Source organism: Mustelus asterias, chromosome 17 (assembly GCF_964213995.1).
Source record: "Mustelus asterias chromosome 17, sMusAst1.hap1.1, whole genome shotgun sequence".
Taxonomy (NCBI): Eukaryota; Metazoa; Chordata; class Chondrichthyes; order Carcharhiniformes; family Triakidae; genus Mustelus; species Mustelus asterias.
Genome location: NC_135817.1, coordinates 91,137,560 through 91,158,256, shown reverse-complemented (window position 1 = coordinate 91,158,256; position 20,697 = coordinate 91,137,560). Strand labels below are relative to the sequence as shown.

Below are 20,697 nucleotides of genomic sequence, written 5' to 3'. Positions count from 1 at the left end.
AGAGGGTGGTGGGTGAGTGGAATCGGCTGACGTCGGTGGTGGTGGAGGCAAACTCGTTGGGGTCTTTTAAGAGACTTCTGGATGAGTACATGGGATTTAATGGGATTGAGGGCTATAGATAGGCCTAGAGGTGGGGATGTGATCGGCGCAACTTGTGGGCCGAAGGGCCTGTTTGTGCTGTGGCATTCTATGTTCTATGTTCTATGAAGGCTCTGGGCGCTTGAGAATTACAAGTTAGCCAGGAAGGACCTAAAGAGAGAGCTAAGAAGAGCCAGGAGGGGACATGAGAAGTCTTTGGCAGGTAGGATCAAGGAAAAGCCTAAAGCTTTCTATAGGTATGTCAGGAATAAAAGAATGACTAGGGTAAGATTAGGGCCAGTCAAGGACAGTATGGGAAGTTGTGCATGGAGTCCGAAGAGATAGGAGAGGCGCTAAATGAATATTTTTCGTTAGTATTCACACAGGAAGAAGACAATGTTGTCGAGGGGAGTACTGAGATGCAGGCTGTTGGACTGGATGGGATTGAGGTTCATAAGGAGGAGGTGTTAGCAATTCTGGAAAGTGTGAAAATAGACAAGTCCCCTGGGCCGGATGGGATTTATCCTAGGATTCTCTGGGAGGCTAGGGAGGAGATTGCAGAGCCTTTGGCTTTGATCTTTATGTCGTCATTGTCTACAGGAATAGTGCCAGAAGACTGGAGGATAGCAAATGTTGTCCCCTTGTTCAAGAAGTGGAGTAGAGACAACCCTGGTAATTATAGACCGGTGAGCCTTACTTCTGTTGTGGGCAAAGTTTTGGAAAGGATTATAAGAGATAGGATTTATAAGCATCTAGAAAGGAATAATTTGATTACGGATAGTCAACACGGTTTTGTGAAGGGTAGGTCGTGCCTCACAAACCTTATTGAGTTCTTTGAGAAGGTGACCAAAGAGGTGGATGAGGATAAAGCAGTTGATGTGATGTATATGGATTTCAGTAAAGTGTTTGATAAGGTTCCCCACGGTAAGCTATTGCAGAAAATACGGACACATGGGATTGAGGGTGATTTAGTGGTTTGGATCAGAAATTGGCTAGCTGTAAGAAGACAGAGGGTGGTGGTTGATGGGAAATGTTCATCCTGGAGTTCAGTTACTAGTGGTGTTCTGCAAGGATCTGTTTTGGGGCCACTGCTGTTTGTCATTTTTATAAATGACCTGGATGAGGGTGTAGAAGGATGGGTTAGTAAATTTGCGGATGACACTGAAGTCGGTGGAGTTGTGGACAGTGCGGAAGGATGTTGCAGGTTACAGAGGAACATAGATAAGCTGCAGAGCTGGGCTGAGGTGGCAAATGGAGTTTAATGCGGAAAAGTGTGAGGTGATTCACTTTGGAAGGAGTAACAGGAATACAGAGTACTGGGCTAATGGTAAGATACTTGGTAGTGTGGATAAGCAGAGAGATCTCGGTGTCCATGTGCATAGATGCCTGAAAGTTCGCACCCAGGTTGATAGGGTAGTTAAGAAGGCGTACGGTGTGTTAGCTTTTATTGGTAGAGGGATTGAGTTTCGGAGGCATGAGGTCATGTTGCAGCTGTACAAAACTCTGGTGCGGCTGCACTTGGAGTATTGCGTACAGTTCTGGTCACCGCATTATAGGAAGGATGTGGAAGCATTGGAAAGGGTGCAGAGGAGATTTACCAGGATGTTGCCTGGTATGGTGGGAAGGTCTTATGAGGAAAGGCTGAGGGACTTGAGGCTGTTTTCGTTAGAGAGAAGAAGGTTAAGAGGTGACTTAATAGAGGCATGCAAGAGGATTAGATCGGGTGGACAGTGAGAGCCTTTTTCCTCGGATGGTGATGGCCAGCACGAGGTGACAAAACTTTAAATTGAGGGGTGATAGATATAGGACAGATGTTAGAGGTAGGTTCTTTACTCAAGAGTAGCAAGGGCATGGAATGCCCTGCCTGCAACAGTAGTGGACTCGCCAACATTAAGGGCATTTAAATGGTCATTGGAGAAACATATGGATGATATTGGAATAGTGTAGATTAGAGGGGCTTTAGATTGGTTTCACTGGTCGGCGCAACATCGAGGGCCGAAGGGCCTGTACTGCACTGTAATGTTCTATGTTCTAGCACCTCCCTTTGGCTGTTTGCAACAGAGTGCTGACTATACTCAACCAAGATGTGGAAATACCGGCGTTGGACTGGGGTAAACACAGTAAGGAGTCTAACAACGCCAGGTTAAAGTCCAACAGGTTTATTTGGTCGCAAACGCCACAGCAGATGTGGCGTTTGCTACCAAATAAACCTGTTGGACTTTAACCTGGTGTTGTTAGACTCCTTACTGTGTATACTCAACCAACCCATGCTTGCAAAACTCCATAATAAAAGCACATAATGCTGAATGATTCTTCTGCAGAATACTTGGATCCCAAACAATAATTCTTTTGCTCCACAGATACTGCCAGGCCTGAGTTTTCTGTTTTAATTTCCAACATCTGCAGTATTTTGCTTTTATTTCAGAACGTTTAAAATTGGATGTGTTTCTGTGATTAGACAGCATTTGCTGAACAATCCTTAGTTTGCTCAGAATTACACTAACAAACAATTTTAGATTATCTGTCAGGCTTGCATTTAGGCTTGCTGGAAGCTACATATTTTCATATTTAGGAATATGTCCTCTGCAGGCAAAAGGAATATCTCCTAACATTGCATTTTTCTTTTCAATACACAAATAAAAGTTAAAGTTTATTTATTAGTTACAAGTAAGGCTTACATTAACACTGCCATGAAGTTCGTATAAAATTACCCTAGTCGCCACACTCCAGCGCCTGTTTGGGTCAATGTACCTAACCAGCACGTCTTTCAGACTGGGAGGAAATCGGAGCACTCGGAGGAAACCCGAGCAGACTCCGCACAGACAGTGACCCAAGCTGGGAATCGAACCCGGGTCCCTGGCGCTGTGAGGCAGCAGTGAACCCGGGTCCCTGGCGCTGTGAGGCAGCAGTGAACCCGGGTCCCTGGCGCTGTGAGGCAGCAGTGAACCCGGGTCCCTGGCGCTGTGAGGCAGCAGTGAACCCGGGTCCCTGGCGCTGTGAGGCAGCAGTGAACCCGGGTCCCTGGCACTGTGAGGCAGCAGTGAACCCGGGTCCCTGGGGCTGGGGGGCAGCAGTGAACCCGGGTCCCTGGTGCTGTGAGGCAGCTGTGAACCCGGGTCCCTGGCGCTGTGAGGCAGCAGTGAACCCGGGTCCCTGGCGCTGTGAGGCAGCAGTGAACCCGGGTCCCTGGCGCTGTGAGGCAGCAGTGAACCCGGGTCCCTGGCGCTGTGAGGCAGCAGTGAACCCGGGTCCCTGGCACTGTGAGGCAGCAGTGAACCCGGGTCCCTGGGGCTGGGGGGCAGCAGTGAACCCGGGTCCCTGGTGCTGTGAGGCAGCTGTGAACCCGGGTCCCTGGCGCTGTGAGGCAGCAGTGAACCCGGGTCCCTGGCGCTGTGAGGCAGCAGTGAACCCGGGTCCCTGGCGCTGTGAGGCAGCAGTGAACCCGGGTCCCTGGGGGTGTGAGGCAGCAGTGAACCCGGGTCCCTGGCGCTGTGAGGCAGCAGTGAACCCGGGCCTGGCGCTGTGAGGCAGCAGTGAACCCGGGTCCCTGGCGCTGTGAGGCAGCAGTGAACCCGGGTCCCTGGGGCTGTGAGGCAGCAGTGAACCCGGGTCCCTGGCGCTGTGAGGCAGCAGTGAACCCGGGTCCCTGGCGCTGTGAGGCAGCAGTGAACCCGGGTCCCTGGCGCTGTGAGGCAGCAGTGAACCCGGGTCCCTGGGGCTGGGGGGCAGCAGTGAACCCGGGTCCCTGGGGCTGGGGGGCAGCAGTGAACCCGGGTCCCTGGCGCTGTGAGGTAGCAGTGAACCCGGGTCCCTGGCGCTGTGAGGCAGCAGTGAACCCGGGTCCCTGGGGCTGGGGGGCAGCAGTGAACCCGGGTCCCTGGCGCTGTGAGGCAGCAGTGAACCCGGGTCCCTGGCGCTGTGAGGCAGCAGTGAACCCGGGTCCCTGGCGCTGTGAGGCAGCAGTGAACCCGGGTCCCTGGCGCTGTGAGGGAGCAGTGAACCCGGGTCCCTGGCGCTGTGAGGCAGCAGTGAACCCGGGTCCCTGGCGCTGTGAGGGAGCAGTGAACCCGGGTCCCTGGCGCTGTGAGGCAGCAGTGAACCCGGGTCCCTGGCGCTGTGAGGGAGCAGTGAACCCGGGTCCCTGGCGCTGTGAGGGAGCAGTGAACCCGGGTCCCTGGCGCTGTGAGGGAGCAGTGAACCCGGGTCCCTGGCACTGTGAGGCAGCAGTGAACCCGGGTCCCTGGCGCTGTGAGGGAGCAGTGAACCCGGGTCCCTGGGGCTGGGGGGTAGCAGTGAACCCGGGTCCCTGGCTCTGTGAGGCAGCAGTGAACCCGGGTCCCTGACGCTGTGAGACAGCAGTGAACCCGGGTCCCTGGCGCTGTGAGGCAGCAGTGAACCCGGGTCCCTGGCGCTGTGAGGCAGCAGTGAACCCGGGTCCCTGGCGCTGTGAGGGAGCAGTGAACCCGGGTCCCTGGCGCTGTGAGGCAGCAGTGAACCCGGGTCCCTGGGCTGTGAGGGAGCAGTGAACCCGGGTCCCTGGCGCTGTGAGGGAGCAGTGAACCCGGGTCCCTGGGGCTGTGAGGGAGCAGTGAACCCGGGTCCCTGGCGCTGTGAGGCAGCAGTGAACCCGGGTCCCTGGCGCTGGGAGGCAGCAGTGAACCCGGGTCCCTGGCGCTGTGAGGCAGCAGTGAACCCGGGTCCCTGGCGCTGTGAGGCAGCAGTGAACCCGGGTCCCTGGTACTGTGAGGCAGCAGTGAACCCGGGTCCCTGGGGCTGTGAGGGAGCAGTGAACCCGGGTCCCTGGCGCTGTGAGGCAGCAGTGAACCCGGGTCCCTGGCGCTGTGAGGCAGCAGTGAACCCGGGTCCCTGGCGCTGTGAGGCAGCAGTGAACCCGGGTCCCTGGGGCTGGGGGGGCAGCAGTGAACCCGGGTCCCTGGCGCTGTGAGGCAGCAGTGAACCCGGGTCCCTGGCGCTGTGAGGCAGCAGTGAACCCGGGTCCCTGGGGCTGGGGGGGCAGCAGTGAACCCGGGTCCCTGGCGCTGTGAGGCAGCAGTGAACCCGGGTCCCTGGCGCTGTGAGGCAGCAGTGAACCTGGGGCTGGGGGGGCAGCAGTGAACCCGGGTCCCTGGCGCTGTGAGGCAGCAGTGAACCCGGGTCCCTGGCGCTGTGAGGCAGCAGTGAACCCGGGTCCCTGGCGCTGTGAGGCAGCAGTGAACCCGGGTCCCTGGCGCTGTGAGGCAGCAGTGAACCCGGGTCCCTGGGGCTGGGGGGGCAGCAGTGAACCCGGGTCCCTGGCGCTGTGAGGCAGCAGTGAACCCGGGTCCCTGGCGCTGTGAGGCAGCAGTGAACCCGGGTCCCTGGGGCTGGGGGGCAGCAGTGAACCCGGGTCCCTGGGGCTGTGAGGCAGCAGTGAACCCGGGTCCCTGGCACTGTGAGGCAGCAGTGAACCCGGGTCCCTGGGGCTGGGGGGGCAGCAGTGAACCCGGGTCCCTGGCGCTGTGAGGGAGCAGTGAACCCGGGTCCCTGGCGCTGTGAGGCAGCAGTGAACCCGGGTCCCTGGGGCTGGGGGGCAGCAGTGAACCCGGGTCCCTGGCACTGTGAGGGAGCAGTGAACCCGGGTCCCTGGCGCTGTGAGGCAGCAGTGAACCCGGGTCCCTGGCACTGTGAGGCAGCAGTGAACCCGGGTCCCTGGTGCTGTGAGACAGCAGTGAACCCGGGTCCCTGGTGCTGTGAGGCAGCAGTGAACCCGGGTCCCTGGCGCTGTGAGGCAGCAGTGAACCCGGGTCCCTGGCGCTGTGAGGCAGCAGTGAACCCGGGTCCCTGGGGCTGGGGGGCAGCAGTGAACCCGGGTCCCTGGGGCTGTGAGGCAGCAGTACATAAGGGACAATGTCTTCCTGGTGCTTCTGCTGTGGCAACGTTTCAACCAATCGGAGCCAATTTGCCAACCAATCAGCACTCTTTTTCTCATGCAGTATAGATTGTTGTGTCATTGGAAATTTGGCATTCTAATTAGACAGCATCCTGCTCTAATCCTGAAGTGCCTAACTGCTGTGTTGTCTTTTGTCGATAGGAGGTGTTCACAGAAATGGAGGAAAAATACGGTGAAATTGAAGAGATGAATGTCTGCGACAATCTGGGTGATCACTTGGTTGGAAATGTCTATGTAAAGGTGGGAATTTCTGCACTTTCAAACACTAACCCCTTCAGTCCTTGGTGGCTGTATTGAGTTTGTAAAGCTGGAGCTTTGCCAGTGAGGCTTCTTGGTTGTGTTTGTCGTAGAAACTAGAAGCAGGAGTAGGCCATTCGGCCCTTTGAGCCTGCTCCACCATTCACCTTGATCATGACTGATCATAGAGTTCAATATCCTGACTCTTCCCCCCATCCCCCCCTAATCCCTTGATCCCTTTAGCCCCTCGAGCTATATCTAATTTCTTCTTGAAATCAGACGTTTTGGCCTCAACTACTTTCTGTGATAGTAAATTCCACACACTCACCACCCTCTGGGTGAAGATATTTCTCCTCACCTCAGTCTTGAGAGGTTTACCCCTTATCCTCAAACTATGACCCCTAGTTCTGGACCTCCCACCAGTGGAAACATTCTTTCTGAATCTACCCTGTCTAACCCTGTTAGAATTTTATGTTTCTATGAGATCCCCTCTCACTCTTCTAAACTCCAGTGAATATAACCCTAATTGACTTAGTCTCTCTTCATATGACAGACCTGCCATCCCAGGAATCAGCCTGGTAAACCTTTGCTGTACTTCCTGTATAACAAGGGCATCCTTCCTCAGATAAGGGCACCAAAACTGCGCACACTAGAACAAACAACAGTACAACACAGGAATAGGCCCTTCGGCCCACCAAGTCTGTGCCAACGCAGATGTCAATAATCTAATATTTTCTTGCCTCTACGTGGTCCATTTCCCTCTATTTCCTGCCTATTCATATATCTATCCAGATGCCTCCTGAATGTTGTTATAGAATCTGCTTGCAGCGCATTCCAGGCATTCACCATCCTCTGAAAAACTTGCTCCTTACATCTCTTTCTCTCTTTCACTATCAACCCATGCCCCCGAGTAATTGACCCTTCGACCCTGGGAAAAAGACTCTGACTGTCCACTCTATCCAAGCCTGTCATAACCTTGTAAACCTCTATCAGGTCCTCATCCTCCGATGCTCCAATGAAAACAATCTAAGTTTGTTCAACCTTCCTTCATAGTCATATCCTCCAAACCTGGCAACATCCTGGTAAATCTCTTCTGCACCTTTTCCAATGCATTAACATCCTTCCAGTAGTGTGGCGACCAGAATTGTACACAATACTCCAAATGCAGCCTAACCAAAGTCTTATACAGCTGCAACATGATTTTCCAATTCCTATACTCAAAGTCCTAACCAATGAAGGCCAGCATGCCATACGCCTTTTTGACCTCCTTGTCCACCTGAGTTGCCACCTTCAGGGAACTGTGGATTCGCACACCTAGATACCTCTGTATGCTAATATTTCTAAGGGCTCTACCATTTATTGTATACTTGCCTTCTACAATAGACCTTCCAAATTGCATCACCTCACATTTGTCAGGGTTAAATGCCATCTTTTGGCCTAGGTCTCCAGCTGATTTATATCCTGCTGTATCCTCTGACAATCCTCCCCACTATCCGCTACTCCTCCTAAATTTTGTATCATCTGCAAATTTACTGATCAGACTACCTACATTTTCCCCCAAATCATTTATATACATTACAAACAGCAGAGGCCCCAGCACTGATCCTTGAGGAACATCGCTTGTCACAGACCTCCAGTTAGAAGTAAAAGTACCCTTCCACTGCTGCTCTCTGCTTTCTATGGCCATGTCAGTTTTGTACCCATTTTGCCAGCTTACCTCGGATTCCATATGATTTCACCTTCTGTATCAGTCTGCCATGAGGAACCTTATCGAAGGCTTTTCTAAAGTCCATGTATGCAACAACCACTGCCCTGGTCAATTTTTCTTGTCACTTCCTCAAAGAATTCGATCAAGTTTGTGAGACATGACCTCCCCTTCACAAAACCATGCTGCCTATCGCTAATAAGCCTATTCTCTTTCAGAAGTGAGTACATCCTATCCCCAAGAATATTCTCCAATAATTTCCCCACCACCGATGCAAGAGGAACAATGTTAGCTACCCTCCAATCCTCTAATAACTCACCCGTGACTAAAGAGAATATAAAGGTTTTAGCCAAGGCCTCAGCAATTTCTTCCCTTGCCTCTCTCAGTATTCTGGGATAGACCCTATCTGGCCCTGGGGATTTGTCCACCTTAATGCTTTTCAAAACCTCCAATATCTCCTCCCTTTTTATCCCAACATGCCTGAGAATGTTAACATCCTCCTTTCTACACTCACCATCCACCACATCGGTTTCCTTTGTGAACACTGATGCAAAGTACTCGTTAAGGACCTCACCCAACTAATCTGACTCCACACACATTTCCTCCACTGTCTTGAGTGGATCTACCCTTTCCTTAGCTACCCTCTTCCTCCTGAAATATGCATAAAAAGCCTTGGGATTCTCCTTAATCCTGCCTCCCAAGGACATTTCATGGCCACTTTTTCCCCATCTGAGTCCCTGTTGAAGCTCTTTCCTGCTATCTTTGTATTCCTTAAGAGCCTTATCCGTTTTCAATTTCCTGAAATTTATGTATGCCTCCTTTTTCACTAAGCTCACAATCTCTCGTCATTCAGCGTTCCTGAATCTTGCCATCTTTATTCATTTTTGCAGGAACATACATGGTCCTGAATTGTTAACTGATTTTTAAAAGACCCCCACAATATGGGATGTGGATTTACCCTCAAGTAACTGTCCCAGGTGTGGCCTCACCAATGTCCTATACAATTGTGACAAAACATCCCTATCCCTATACTCAAATCCTCTCGTTATCAAGGCCAACATATCATTTGCTTTCTTCACTGCCTGCTGTACCTGCGCGCTTACTTTCAGCGACTGATGCATGAGGACTCCAAGGTCTCATTGAGTATCCACCTCTCAATTTACACCCATTCAAGTAATAGTCTGTCTTCCTATTATTGCTGCCAAAGTGGAAACCTCACATTTATCCACATTATGCTGCATCTGCCATGCAGATGCCCCCACACAGCCTGTCCAAATCACGCTGAAGCATCTCTGCATCCTCCTCACAGCTCACCCTCCCACCCAACTTTGTATTATCTGCAAATTTGGAGATAATATATTCAATTCCCTCTTCCGAATCATCAATATATAATGTGAACAGTTGGGATACTAGCACAGATCCCTGCAGAACCCCACTAGTCACTGACTGACAATCAGAAAATGACCCATTTATGCCAATCTTTGCTTCCTGTCTGCTAACCAGCTTTCTATTCATCGTCTTGTTGGTGGGGTGTTTTGCTCTGTTTCCTTTGGGATCTTCGGTGGCTAAATATCTTTGAGCTCTGCCCTCTTTGTTTAAGTTCTCTGACTACTTTTCTTCTGTTCAGTTTCGCCATGAAGAAGATGCAGAAAAGGCTGTGAATGACCTGAATAATCGCTGGTTCAACGGGCAGCCGATCCATGCAGAGCTGTCGCCGGTGACTGACTTCAGAGAAGCCTGCTGCAGGCAGTATGAAATGGGGTGAGTGTTCTCATCAGTTACTGAGCTGCTGCCTTTAACAACCATTATTCAATCTGTGTCTTTATATGCTCTGTTTGTGAACAGAATTCCCACTCACCTGAAGAAGGGGCTTAGAGCTCCGAAAGCTTGTGTGGTTTTTGCTACCAAATAAACCTGTTGGACTTTAACCTGGTGTTGTTAAACTTCTTACTACTGCCTTTAACTCCCACAGAGCTTTGAAAATAAATGTGGCACTGAAAACCATGCCCCAATGCAGTGGAGTACCGTGAAGCTGACTCCGATCAGTAAATGTTAGTGGCAAAACTCTGTTTCCCCTCTACTTGGTGATGTTCAGATAATTTAAGTGAATAATCCCAATTCCTGACTTTTCCATCTCACAACATCCTAAAAGGATGCTAAAATCATCTCTCGATCCTCTCCCTGTCATCTGCTGTTGACTAAAGGGAAATTACAGCTTTAAGTGGCAGCTTAGATTTGCCGCCTTCACTGCCTGCTGTACCTGCACGCTTACTTTCAGCAACTGAAAGTAAGATTTGCTAAAGCCACTAGTGAGGGTTTAAACTAGTTTGAACAAAGAACAATACAGCACAGGAACAGGCCCTTCGGCCCTCCAAGCCCGCGCCGCTCCCTGGTCCAAACTAGACCATTCTTTTGTATCCCTCCATTCCCACTCCATTCATGTGGCTATCTAGATAAGTCTTAAACGTTCCCAGTGTGTCCGTCTCCACCATCTTGCCCGGCAGCGCATTCCAGCCCCCCCCCCCCCCCAACCCTCTGTGTAAAATACATCCTTCTGATATCCGTGTTAAACCTCTCCCCCCCCCCCCCCCCCTCCTCACCTTGAACCTATGACCCCTCGTGAACGTCACCACCGACCTGGGAAAAAGCTTCCCACCGTTTACCCTATCTATGCCTTTCATAATTTTATACACCTCTATTAGGTCACCCCTCATCCTCCGTCTTTCCAGTGAGAACAACCCCAGTTTACCCAATCTCTCCTCGTAACTAAGCCCCTCCATACCAGGCAACATCCTGGTAAACCTCCTCTGCACTCTCTCTAAAGCCTCCACGTCCTTCTGGTAGTGTGGCGACCAGAACTGGGCGCAGTATTCCAAATGCGGCCGAACCAACGTTCTATACATCTGCAACATCAGACCCCAACTTTTATACTCTATGCCCCGTCCTATAAAGGCAAGCATGCCATATGCCGCCTTCACCACCTTCTCCACCAGTGACGTCACCTTCAAGGATCTGTGGACTTGCACACCCAGGTCCCTCTGCGTATCTACACCCTTTATGGTTCTGCCATTTATCGTATAGCCCCCCCCTACATTAGCTCTACCAAAATGCATCACTTCGCATTTATCTGGATTGAACTCCATCTGCCATTTCTTTGCCCAAATTTCCAGCCTATCTATATCATAGAACATAGAACATTACAGCGCAGAACAGGCCCTTCGGCCCACGATGTTGCACCGACCAGTTAAAAAAAAAAACTGTGACCCTCCAACCTAAACCAATTTCTTTTCGTCCATGAACCTATCTACGGATCTCTTAAACGCCCCCAAACTAGGCGCATTTACTACTGATGCTGGCAGGGCATTCCAATCCCTCACCACCCTCTGGATAAAGAACCTACCCCTGACATCTATAACTACCCCCCCTCAATTTAAAGCCATGCCCCCTCGTGCTGGATTTCTCCATCAGAGGAAAAAGGCTATCACTATCCACCCTATCTAAACCTCTAATCATCTTATATGTTTCAATAAGATCCCCTCTTAGCCGCCGCCTTTCCAGCGAAAACAATCCCAAATCCCTCAGCCTCTCCTCATAGGATCTCCCCTCCATACCAGGCAACATCCTGGTAAACCTCCTCTGCACCCTCTCCAAAGCCTCCACATCCTTCCTGTAATGTGGGGACCAGAACTGCACACAGTACTCCAAGTGCGGCCGCACCAGAGTTGTGTACAGTTGCAACATAACGCTACGACTCCTAAATTCAATCCCCCTACCAATAAACGCCAAGACACCATATGCCTTCTTAACAACCTTATCTACTTGATTCCCAACTTTCAGGGATCTATGCACACATACACCTAGATCCCTCTGCTCCTCCACACTATTCAAAGTCCTCCCGTTAGCCCTATACTCAACACATCTGTTATTCCTACCAAAGTGAATTACCTCACACTTCTCCGCATTAAACTCCATCCGCCACCTCTCGGCCCAACTTTGCAACCTGTCTAAGTCTTCCTGCAAACTACGACACCCTTCCTCACTGTCTACCACACCACCGACTTTGGTGTCATCAGCAAATTTGCTAATCCACCCAACTATACCCTCATCCAGATCATTAATAAATATTACAAACAGCAGTGGCCCCAAAACAGATCCCTGAGGTACACCACTTGTAACCGCACTCCATGATGAATATTTACTATCAACCACCACCCTCTGTTTCCTATCCGCTAGCCAATTCCTGATCCAATTTCCTAGATCACCCCCAATCCCATACATCTGCATTTTCTGCAGAAGCCTACCATGGTGAACCTTATCAAACGCCTTACTAAAATCCATATATACCACGTCCACTGCCTTGCCCCCATCCACCTCCTTGGTCACTTTCTCAAAAAACTCAATAAGGTTAGTAAGGCACGACCTACCTGCCACAAAACCATGCTGACTATCACCTATCAATATCCTTCTGTAGCCTCTGACAATGTTCCTCACTATCTGCAAGTCCAGCCAATTTTGTGTCGTCTGCAAACTTACTGATCACCCCAGTTACACCACCTTCCAGATCGTTTATATAAATCACAAACAGCAGAGGTCCCAATACAGAGCCCTGCGGAACACCACTAGTCACAGGCCTCCAGCCGGAAAAAGACCCTTCCACTACCACTACTTGGTCTTCTGTGACCAAGCCTGTTCTCCACCCATCTAGCCACCTCCCCCTTTATCCCATGAGATCCCACCTTTTGCACCAACCTACCATGAGGGACTTTGTCAAACGCTTTACTAAAGTCCATATAGACGACATCCACGGCCCTTCCCTCGTCAACCATTCTAGTCACTTCTTCAAAAAACTCCACTAGGTTAGTGAGGCATGACCTCCCTCTCTCAAAACCATGCTGACTATCGTTAATGAGTTTATTCCTTTCTAAATGTGCATACATCCTATCTCTAAGAATCCTCTCCAACAACTGCCCTACCACAGACGTCAAACTCACTGGCCTATAATTTCCTGGGTTATCCTTCCTACCCTTCTTAAATATCGGGACCACATTAGCTATCCTCCAATCCTCTGGGACTTCACCTGTGTCCAGTGACGAGACATAGATTTGCGTCAGAGGCCCAGCGATTTCATCTCTCGTCTCCCTGAGCAGCCTTGGATAGATTCCATCAGGCCCTGGGGATTTGCCAGTCTTTATATTCTCTAAAAAACCTAACACTTCCTCCCTTGTAATGGAGATTTTCTCTAACGGTTCAACACTCCCCTCCGAGACACTCCCAGTCAACACATCCCTCTCCTTTGTGAATACCGACGCAAAGTATTCATTTAGGATCTCCCCTACTTCTTTGGGCTCGAAGCATAATTCCCCACTTTTGTCCCTGAGAGGTCCGATTTTTTCCCTGACAACCCTTTTGTTCCTAACGTATGAATAAAATGCCTTGGGATTCTCCTTAATCCTTAAGGAGAATCCTTGGTAGGGGGGGTGGGATCCAAAGCAGTAGGGAGACAGAAGAGAAGGTTGAGGACAGCACAGAAGTTAAAGAGAGCCCATTAAGTAGTAAAGGCAGTGTCAGTAATCCTAGTACCAGACAGATCAGGCAAAACCAGAGCAGAGAGCAAGGGAAGTCCAAATTAAACTGCATTTATTTCAATGCAAGAGGCCTGACGGGCAAGGCAGATGAACTCAGGGCATTGATGGGTATGTGGGACTGGGATATTATAGCAATTACTGAAACATGGCTAAGGGAGGGGTAGGACTGGCAGCTCAATGTTCCAGGGTACAGATGCTATAGGAAAGATAGAACAGGGGGTAAGAGAGAGGGAGTTACACTTTTGATCAGGGAAAACATCATGGCACTACTGAGAGGGGATATATCTGAGGGTTCGGCCACTGAGTCTATATGGGTAGAACTGAGAAATAAGGGGGAAAATCACTTTGATAGGGTTGTACTATAGGCCCCCAAACACGGTGGGAAATTGAGGAGCAAATATCTAAGGAGATTACGGATAGCTCCAAGAAAAATAGGGTGGTAATAGTAGGGGATTTTAACTTCCCCAACATTGACTGGGACAGCCATAGTATTCGAGGGTTGGGTAGAGAGAAATTTGTTGTGTATTCAGGAGGAATTTCTCAGTGTGTGGATGGCCCTACTAGAGAGGGGGCAAAACTTGACCTCCTCTTGGGCAATAAGGAAGGGTAGGTCACAGAAGTGTTAGTGAGGGATCACTTTGGGACCAGTGACCATAATTCTATCAGGTTTAAGATAGCTATGGAGAATGATAGGTCTGGCCCAAAAGTTAAAATTCTAAATTGGGGCAAGGCCAATTTTGATGGTATTGGGCAGGAACTTTCAAAAGTTGATTGGGGGAGTCTGTGGGAAGGCAAAGGGACGTCTGATAAGTGGGAGGCTTTCAAAAGTGTGTTAACCAGGATTCATGGTAAGCATATTCCTCTTAGAGTGAAGGGCAAGGCCGGTAGAAGTAGGGAACCCTGGATGACTCGGGATATTGAGGACCTGGTCAAGAAGAAGGAGGAGGCACATGACATGCATAGGCAGCTGGGATCAAGTGAATCCCTTGAAGCGTGTAGGAGTCGAGTTAAGAGAAAAATCAGGAGGGCCAAAAGGGGACATGAGATTGTTTTGGCAGAAAAGGCAAAGGAGAATGTAAAGAGCTTCTACAAATACATAAAGTGCAAGAGAGTAACCAGGGAGAGAGTAGGGCCTCTTAAGGATCAACAAGCTCATCTATGTGCGGATCCACAAGAGATGGATGAGATCCTAAATGAATATTTCTCATCAGTATTTACTTTTGAGAAAAGCATGGGTGTTAGGGAACCTGGGGAAATAGTGATGTCTTGAGGAATATACATGTTACAGAGAAGGAGGTGCTGGAAGTCTTAAAGCACATCAATCAAGGTAGATAAATCCCTGGGACCGGATGAAATGTATCCCAGGACATTGTGGGAGGCTAGGGAGGAAATTACAGGTCCCCTTGCAGAGATATTTAAATCATCGATAGTCACGGGTGAGGTGCCTGAAGATTGGAGGGTGGCAAATGTTGTGCCTTTGTTTAAAAAAGGCTGCAGACCAGTGAGCCTCACATCTGTGGTGGGTAAGTTCTTGGACGGTATTTTGAGAGACAGGGTCTATAGGCATTTAGAGAGGCAAGGACTGATTAGGGACAGTCAGTATGGCTTTGTGAGTGGAAAATCATGTCTCATAAATTTGATTGAGTTTTTTGAAGGGGTAACCAAGAAGGTAGATGAGGGCAGTGCAGTTGATGTTGTCTACATGGAATTTAGCAAGGCCTTTGACAAGTACCACATCGTAGGTTGTTGCATAAGGTTAAATCTCGGAGAATCCAGGGTGAGATAGCTAAATGAATACAAAATTGGCTTGATGACAGAACAGTACGAAGTCTCACAACACCAGGTTAAAGTCCATCAGGTTTATTTGGCAGTACTAGCTTTCGGAGCCCCAAGCGCCTTCATCAGGTGAGGAATATGACGAAGGAGCTTGAGGCTCCGAAAGCTAGTGCTGTCAAATAAACCTGTTGAACTTTAACCTGGTGTTGTGAGACTTCTTACTGTGTTTACCCCAGTCCAACGCCGGCATCTCCACATGTTGATGACAGAAGATGGTTATAGAGGGTTGTTTTTCAAGCTGGAGGCCTGTGACCAGCAGTGTGCCTCTGGGATCGGTGCTGGGTCCACTGTTAAGAACATAGAACAGTACAGCACAGTACAGGCCCTTCGGCCCTCGATGTTGTGCTGAGCTTTGTCAAAACCAAGCTATCCCACCTCCCTATCATTCTGGTGTGCTCGCCTATATTGCGAAGGGGATAGAATATAAAAGCAGGGATGTCTTGATGCACCTGTACAGGGCATTGGTGAGGCCGCAGCTGGAATACTGTGTGCAGTATTGGTCCCCTTATATGAGGAAGGATATATTGGCATTGGAGGGAGTGCAGAGAAGGTTCACCAGGTTGATACCGGAGATGAGGGGTTTGGATTATGAGGAGAGGCTGAGGAGATTGGGTTTGTACTCGTTGGAGTTTAGAAGGATGAGGGGGGATCTTATGGAGACTTATAAGATAATGCGGGGGCTGGATAGGGTGGAGGCGGAGAGATTCTTTCCACTTAGTAAGGAAGATAAAACTAGAGGACACAGCCTCAAAATAAAGGGGGGTCGGTTTAAGACAGAGTTGAGGAGGAACTTCTTCTCCCAGAGGGTGGTGAATCTCTGGAATTGTCTGCCCACTGAGGTGGTGGAGGCTACCTCGCTGAATATGTTTAAAGCGCGGATGGATGGATTCCTGATCGGTAAGGGAATTAAGGGTTATGGGGATCAGGCGGGTAAGTGGTACTGATCCACGTCAGATCAGCCATGATCTTATTGAATGGCGGGGCAGGCTCGAGGGGCTAGATGGCCTACTCCTGCTCCTATTTCTTATGTTCTTATGTGCCTATCCAATAACCGCTTGAAAGTTCCTAAAGTGTCCAACTCCACTATCACAGCAGGCAGTCCATTCCACACCCCAACCACTCTCTGAGTAAAGAACCTACCTCGGACATCCCTCCTATATCTCCCACCATGAACCTTATAGTTATGTCCCCTAGTAACAGCTACGTCCACCCGAGGAAATAGCCTCTGAACGTCCACTCTATCTATCCCCCTCATCATCTTATAAACCTCTATTAAGTCGCCTCTCATCCTCCTCCGCTCTAAAGAGAAAAGCCCAAGCTCCCTCAACCTTTCCTCATAAGACCTACCCTCCAAACCAGGCAGCATCCTGGTAAAGCTCCTCTGCACACTCTCCAATGCTTCCACATCCTCCTTATAGTGAGATGACCAGAACTGCACACAATATTCCAAATGTGGCCTCACCAAGGTCCTGTACAGTTGCAGCATAACCCCACGGCTCTTAAACTCAAACCCCCTGTTAATAAACGCTAACACTATAGGCCTTCTTCACGGCTCTATCCACTTGAGTGGCAGCCTTCAGAGATCTGTGGATATAAACCCCAAGATCTCTCTCTTCCTCCACATTCCTCAGAACCCTGCCATTGACCCTGTAATCCGCATTCAAATTTGTCCTACCAAAATGAATCACCTCTCACTTATCAGGGTTAAACTCCATCTGCCATTTTTCGGCCCAGCTCTGCATCCGATCAATGTCTCTTTGCAGCCTACAACAGCCCTCCACCTCATCCACCACTCCACCAATCTTAGTGTCATCAGCAAATTTACTGACCCACCTTTCAGCCCCCTCCTCCAAGTCATTGATAAAAATCACGAATAGCAGAGGACCCAGCACTGATCCCTATGGTACACCGCTGGTAACTGGTCTCCAGTCTGAAAATGTTCCATCCACCACCACCCTCTGTCTTCTATGAGATACAGTAAGAGTTTTAACAACACCAGGTTAACGTCCAACAGGTTTATTTGGTAGCAAATGCCATTAGCTTTCGGAGCGCTGCTCCTTCGTCAGATGGAGTGGAAATCTGCTCTCAAACAGGGCACAGAGACACAAAATCAAGTTACAGAATACTGATTAGAATGCAAATCTCTACAGGCAACCAGGTCTTAAAGATACAGACAATGTGAGTGGAGGGAGCATTAAGCACAGGTTAAAGAGATGTGTATTATCTCCAGACAGGAAAGCCAGTGAGATTCTGAAAATCCAGGAGGCAAACTGTGGGGGTTACTGATAGTGTGACATAAACCCAACATCCTGGTTTAGGCCGTCCTCATGTGTGTTGAACTTGGCTATCAGTTTCTGCTCAGCGACTCTGCGCTGCCGTGTGTCGCGAAGGCCGCCTTGGAGAACGCTTACCCGAAGATCCTTTCCGTACACATGAGGACGGCCTAAACCGGAATGTTGGGTTTATGTCACACTATCAGTAAACCCCACAGCTTGCCTCCTGGACTTGCAGAATCTCTCTGGCTGTCCTGTCTGGAGACAATACACATCTCTTTACCTGTGCTTAATGCTCCCTCCACTCACATTGTCTGTATCTTTAAGACCTGGTTGGCTGTAGAGATTCGCATTCCAATCCGTATTCTCTAACTTGATTTTGTGTCTCTGTGCCCTGTTTGAGAGCAGATTTCCACTCCATCTGACGAAGGAGCAGCGCTCCGAAAGCTAATGGCATTTGCTACCAAATAAACCTGTTGGACTTTAACCTGGTGTTGTTAAAACTCTTACTGTGTTTACCCCAGTCCAACGCTGGCATCTCCACTTCTGTGAGATAGCCAGTTACTTATCCAATTGGCCAAATTTCCCTCTATCCCACACCTCCTTACTTTCTTCATGAGCCGACCATGGGGAACCTTATCAAACACCTTACTAAAATCCATGTATACGACATCAACTGCTCTACCTTCATCTACACACTCAGTTACCTCCTCAAAGAATTCAATCAAATGTGTGAGGCAAGACTTACCCTTCTCGAATCCATGTTGACTATCCCGGATTAAGCTGCATCTTTCCAAATGGTCATAAATCCTATCCCTCAGGACCTTTTCCATTAACTTCCCGACCACCGAAGTAAGACTAACCGGCCTATAATTACCAGGGTCATTCCTATTTCCTTTCTTGAACAGAGGAACAACATTTGCCACTCTCCAGTCCTCTGGCACTATCCCCGTGGACAGTGAGGACCAATAGATCAAAACCAAAGGCTCTGCAATCTCATACCTTGCCTCCCAAAGAATCCTAGGATATATCCCATCTGGCCCAGGGAACTTATTGAACCTCAGGTTTTTCAAAATTGCTAATACATCTTCCCTCAGAACATCTACCTCCTCCAGCCTATCAGTCTGTATCTCTCACACATCCTGAAAAACATGGCCCCTCTCCTTGGTGAACACTGAAGAAAAGTATTCATTCATCACCTCTCCTATCTCTTCTGACTCCATATACAAGTTCCCACTACTATCCTTGACCGGCCCTAACCTCACCCTGGTCATTCTTTTATTTCTCTCATAAGAGTAAAAAGCCTTGGAGTTTTCCTTGATCCAAGGACTCCTCATGCTCTCCTTAGCCCTTTTTTTAGCTCATTCCTTGCTACCTTGTAACCCTCAAGCGACCCAACTGAACCTTGTTTTCTCATCCTTACATACGCTTCCTTTTTCCTCTTGACAAGACATTCCACCTCTTTTGTGAACCATGGTTCCCTCACTCAGCCATTTCCTCCCTGCCTGACGGGGACATACCTATCAAGGACATGCCGTATTTGTTCCTTGAACAAACTCCACTTTTCATTTGTGCCTTTCCCTGACAGTTTCTGTTCCCATCTTATGTTCCCTAATTCTTGCCTAATTGCATCATAATTACCCCTCCCCCAATTATAAACCTTGCCCTGCCGTATGGCCCTATCCCTCTCCATTGCAATAATGAAAGACACCGAATTGTGGTCACTATCTCCAAAGTGCTCTCCCACAAACAAATCTAACACTTGGCCCGGTTCATTTCCCAGTACCAAATCCAATGTGTCTTGTCGGCCTATCCACATATTGTGTCAGAGAAACCCTCCTGCACACACTGCACAAAAACTGCCCCATCCGAACTATTCGACCTGTAAAGGTTCCAATCAATATTTGGAAAGTTAAAGTCACCCATGACAACTACCCTGTGACCCCCACACCTATCCATAAATCTGCTTTGCAATTTCTTCCTCCACATCTCTATTACTATTTGGGGGCCTATAGAAAACTCCTAAGAACGTGACCGCTCCTTTCCTATTTCTAACCTCAGCCCATATTACCTCAGTAGGCAGATCCCCCTCGAACTGCCTTTCTGCAGCCGTTAAACTATTCTTGATTAACAATGCTACTACTCCACCTCTTTTACCACCTTCCCTACTCTTACTGAAACATCTATACCCCGGAACTTCCAACAACCATTCCTGTCCCTGTTCTAACCATGTCTCCGTAATGGCCACAACATCGTAGTCCCAAGTACCAATCCATGCTCCAAGTTCACCAACCTTATTCCGGATGCTCCTTGCATTGAAGTAGACACACTTCAACCCACCTTCCTGTCTGCCGGTACACCTGCAACCTTGATACCCTCCTCAGTACCTCACTACACTCAACACTGACTTCTGGACTACAGCTCCTTTTCCCATCCCCCTGACAAATTAGTTTAAACCCGCCCCGAAGAGCCGTAGCAAATTTCCTTCCCAGGATATTGGTGCCCCTCTGGTTCAGGTGCAAACCGTGCTGTTTGTACAGGTCCCACCTTCCCCAGAATGCGCTCCAATTATCCGCGTAACTGAAACCCTCCCTCCTACACCATCCCTGCAGCCACGTGTTTATCTGCACTCTCTCCCTGTTCCTCAACTCGCTATCACGTGGCACCGGTAATGTACCAGAGATGACCACATGTTTTGTCTTGGCTCTCAGCTTCCACCCTAGCTCCCTAAATTCCTGTTTTAAATCCCCGTCCCTTCTTTTACCAATGTCGTTGGTACCGATGTGTACCACGACTTGTGACTGTTCCCCCTCCCCCTTAAGGATCCTGAAAACACGGTCCGAGACGTCACTGACCCTGGCACCCTGGAGGCCCCCTCCTCCTCCTCCTCCTCCTCCTCCTCCTCCTCCTCCCTTCTGAGCCACAGGGACAGACTCAGTGCTGGAGATCTGGTCACCGTGGCTTACCACTGGTAGGTCGTCCCCCTCAACAGTATCCAAAGCGGTATACTTGTTGCCGAGGGAAACGACCTCAGGGGATCCCAGCACTGACTGC

General features: G+C 49.5%; 1 protein-coding gene across 2 annotated transcripts in view; it reads left to right on the top strand.

Moving 5' to 3' along the window:
• The window catches only part of u2af1 (U2 small nuclear RNA auxiliary factor 1), a 288,331-nt gene that overhangs the window by 238,775 nt on the left and 28,859 nt on the right, over nt 1-20,697 (top strand). For both annotated transcript variants that reach the window (XM_078233101.1, XM_078233100.1), the window contains exons 4-5: nt 6,149-6,247; nt 9,577-9,710. In XM_078233101.1, coding sequence (XP_078089227.1) covers nt 6,149-6,247; nt 9,577-9,710 — 233 coding nt within the window. The remainder of the gene's footprint in view (nt 1-6,148; nt 6,248-9,576; nt 9,711-20,697) is intronic.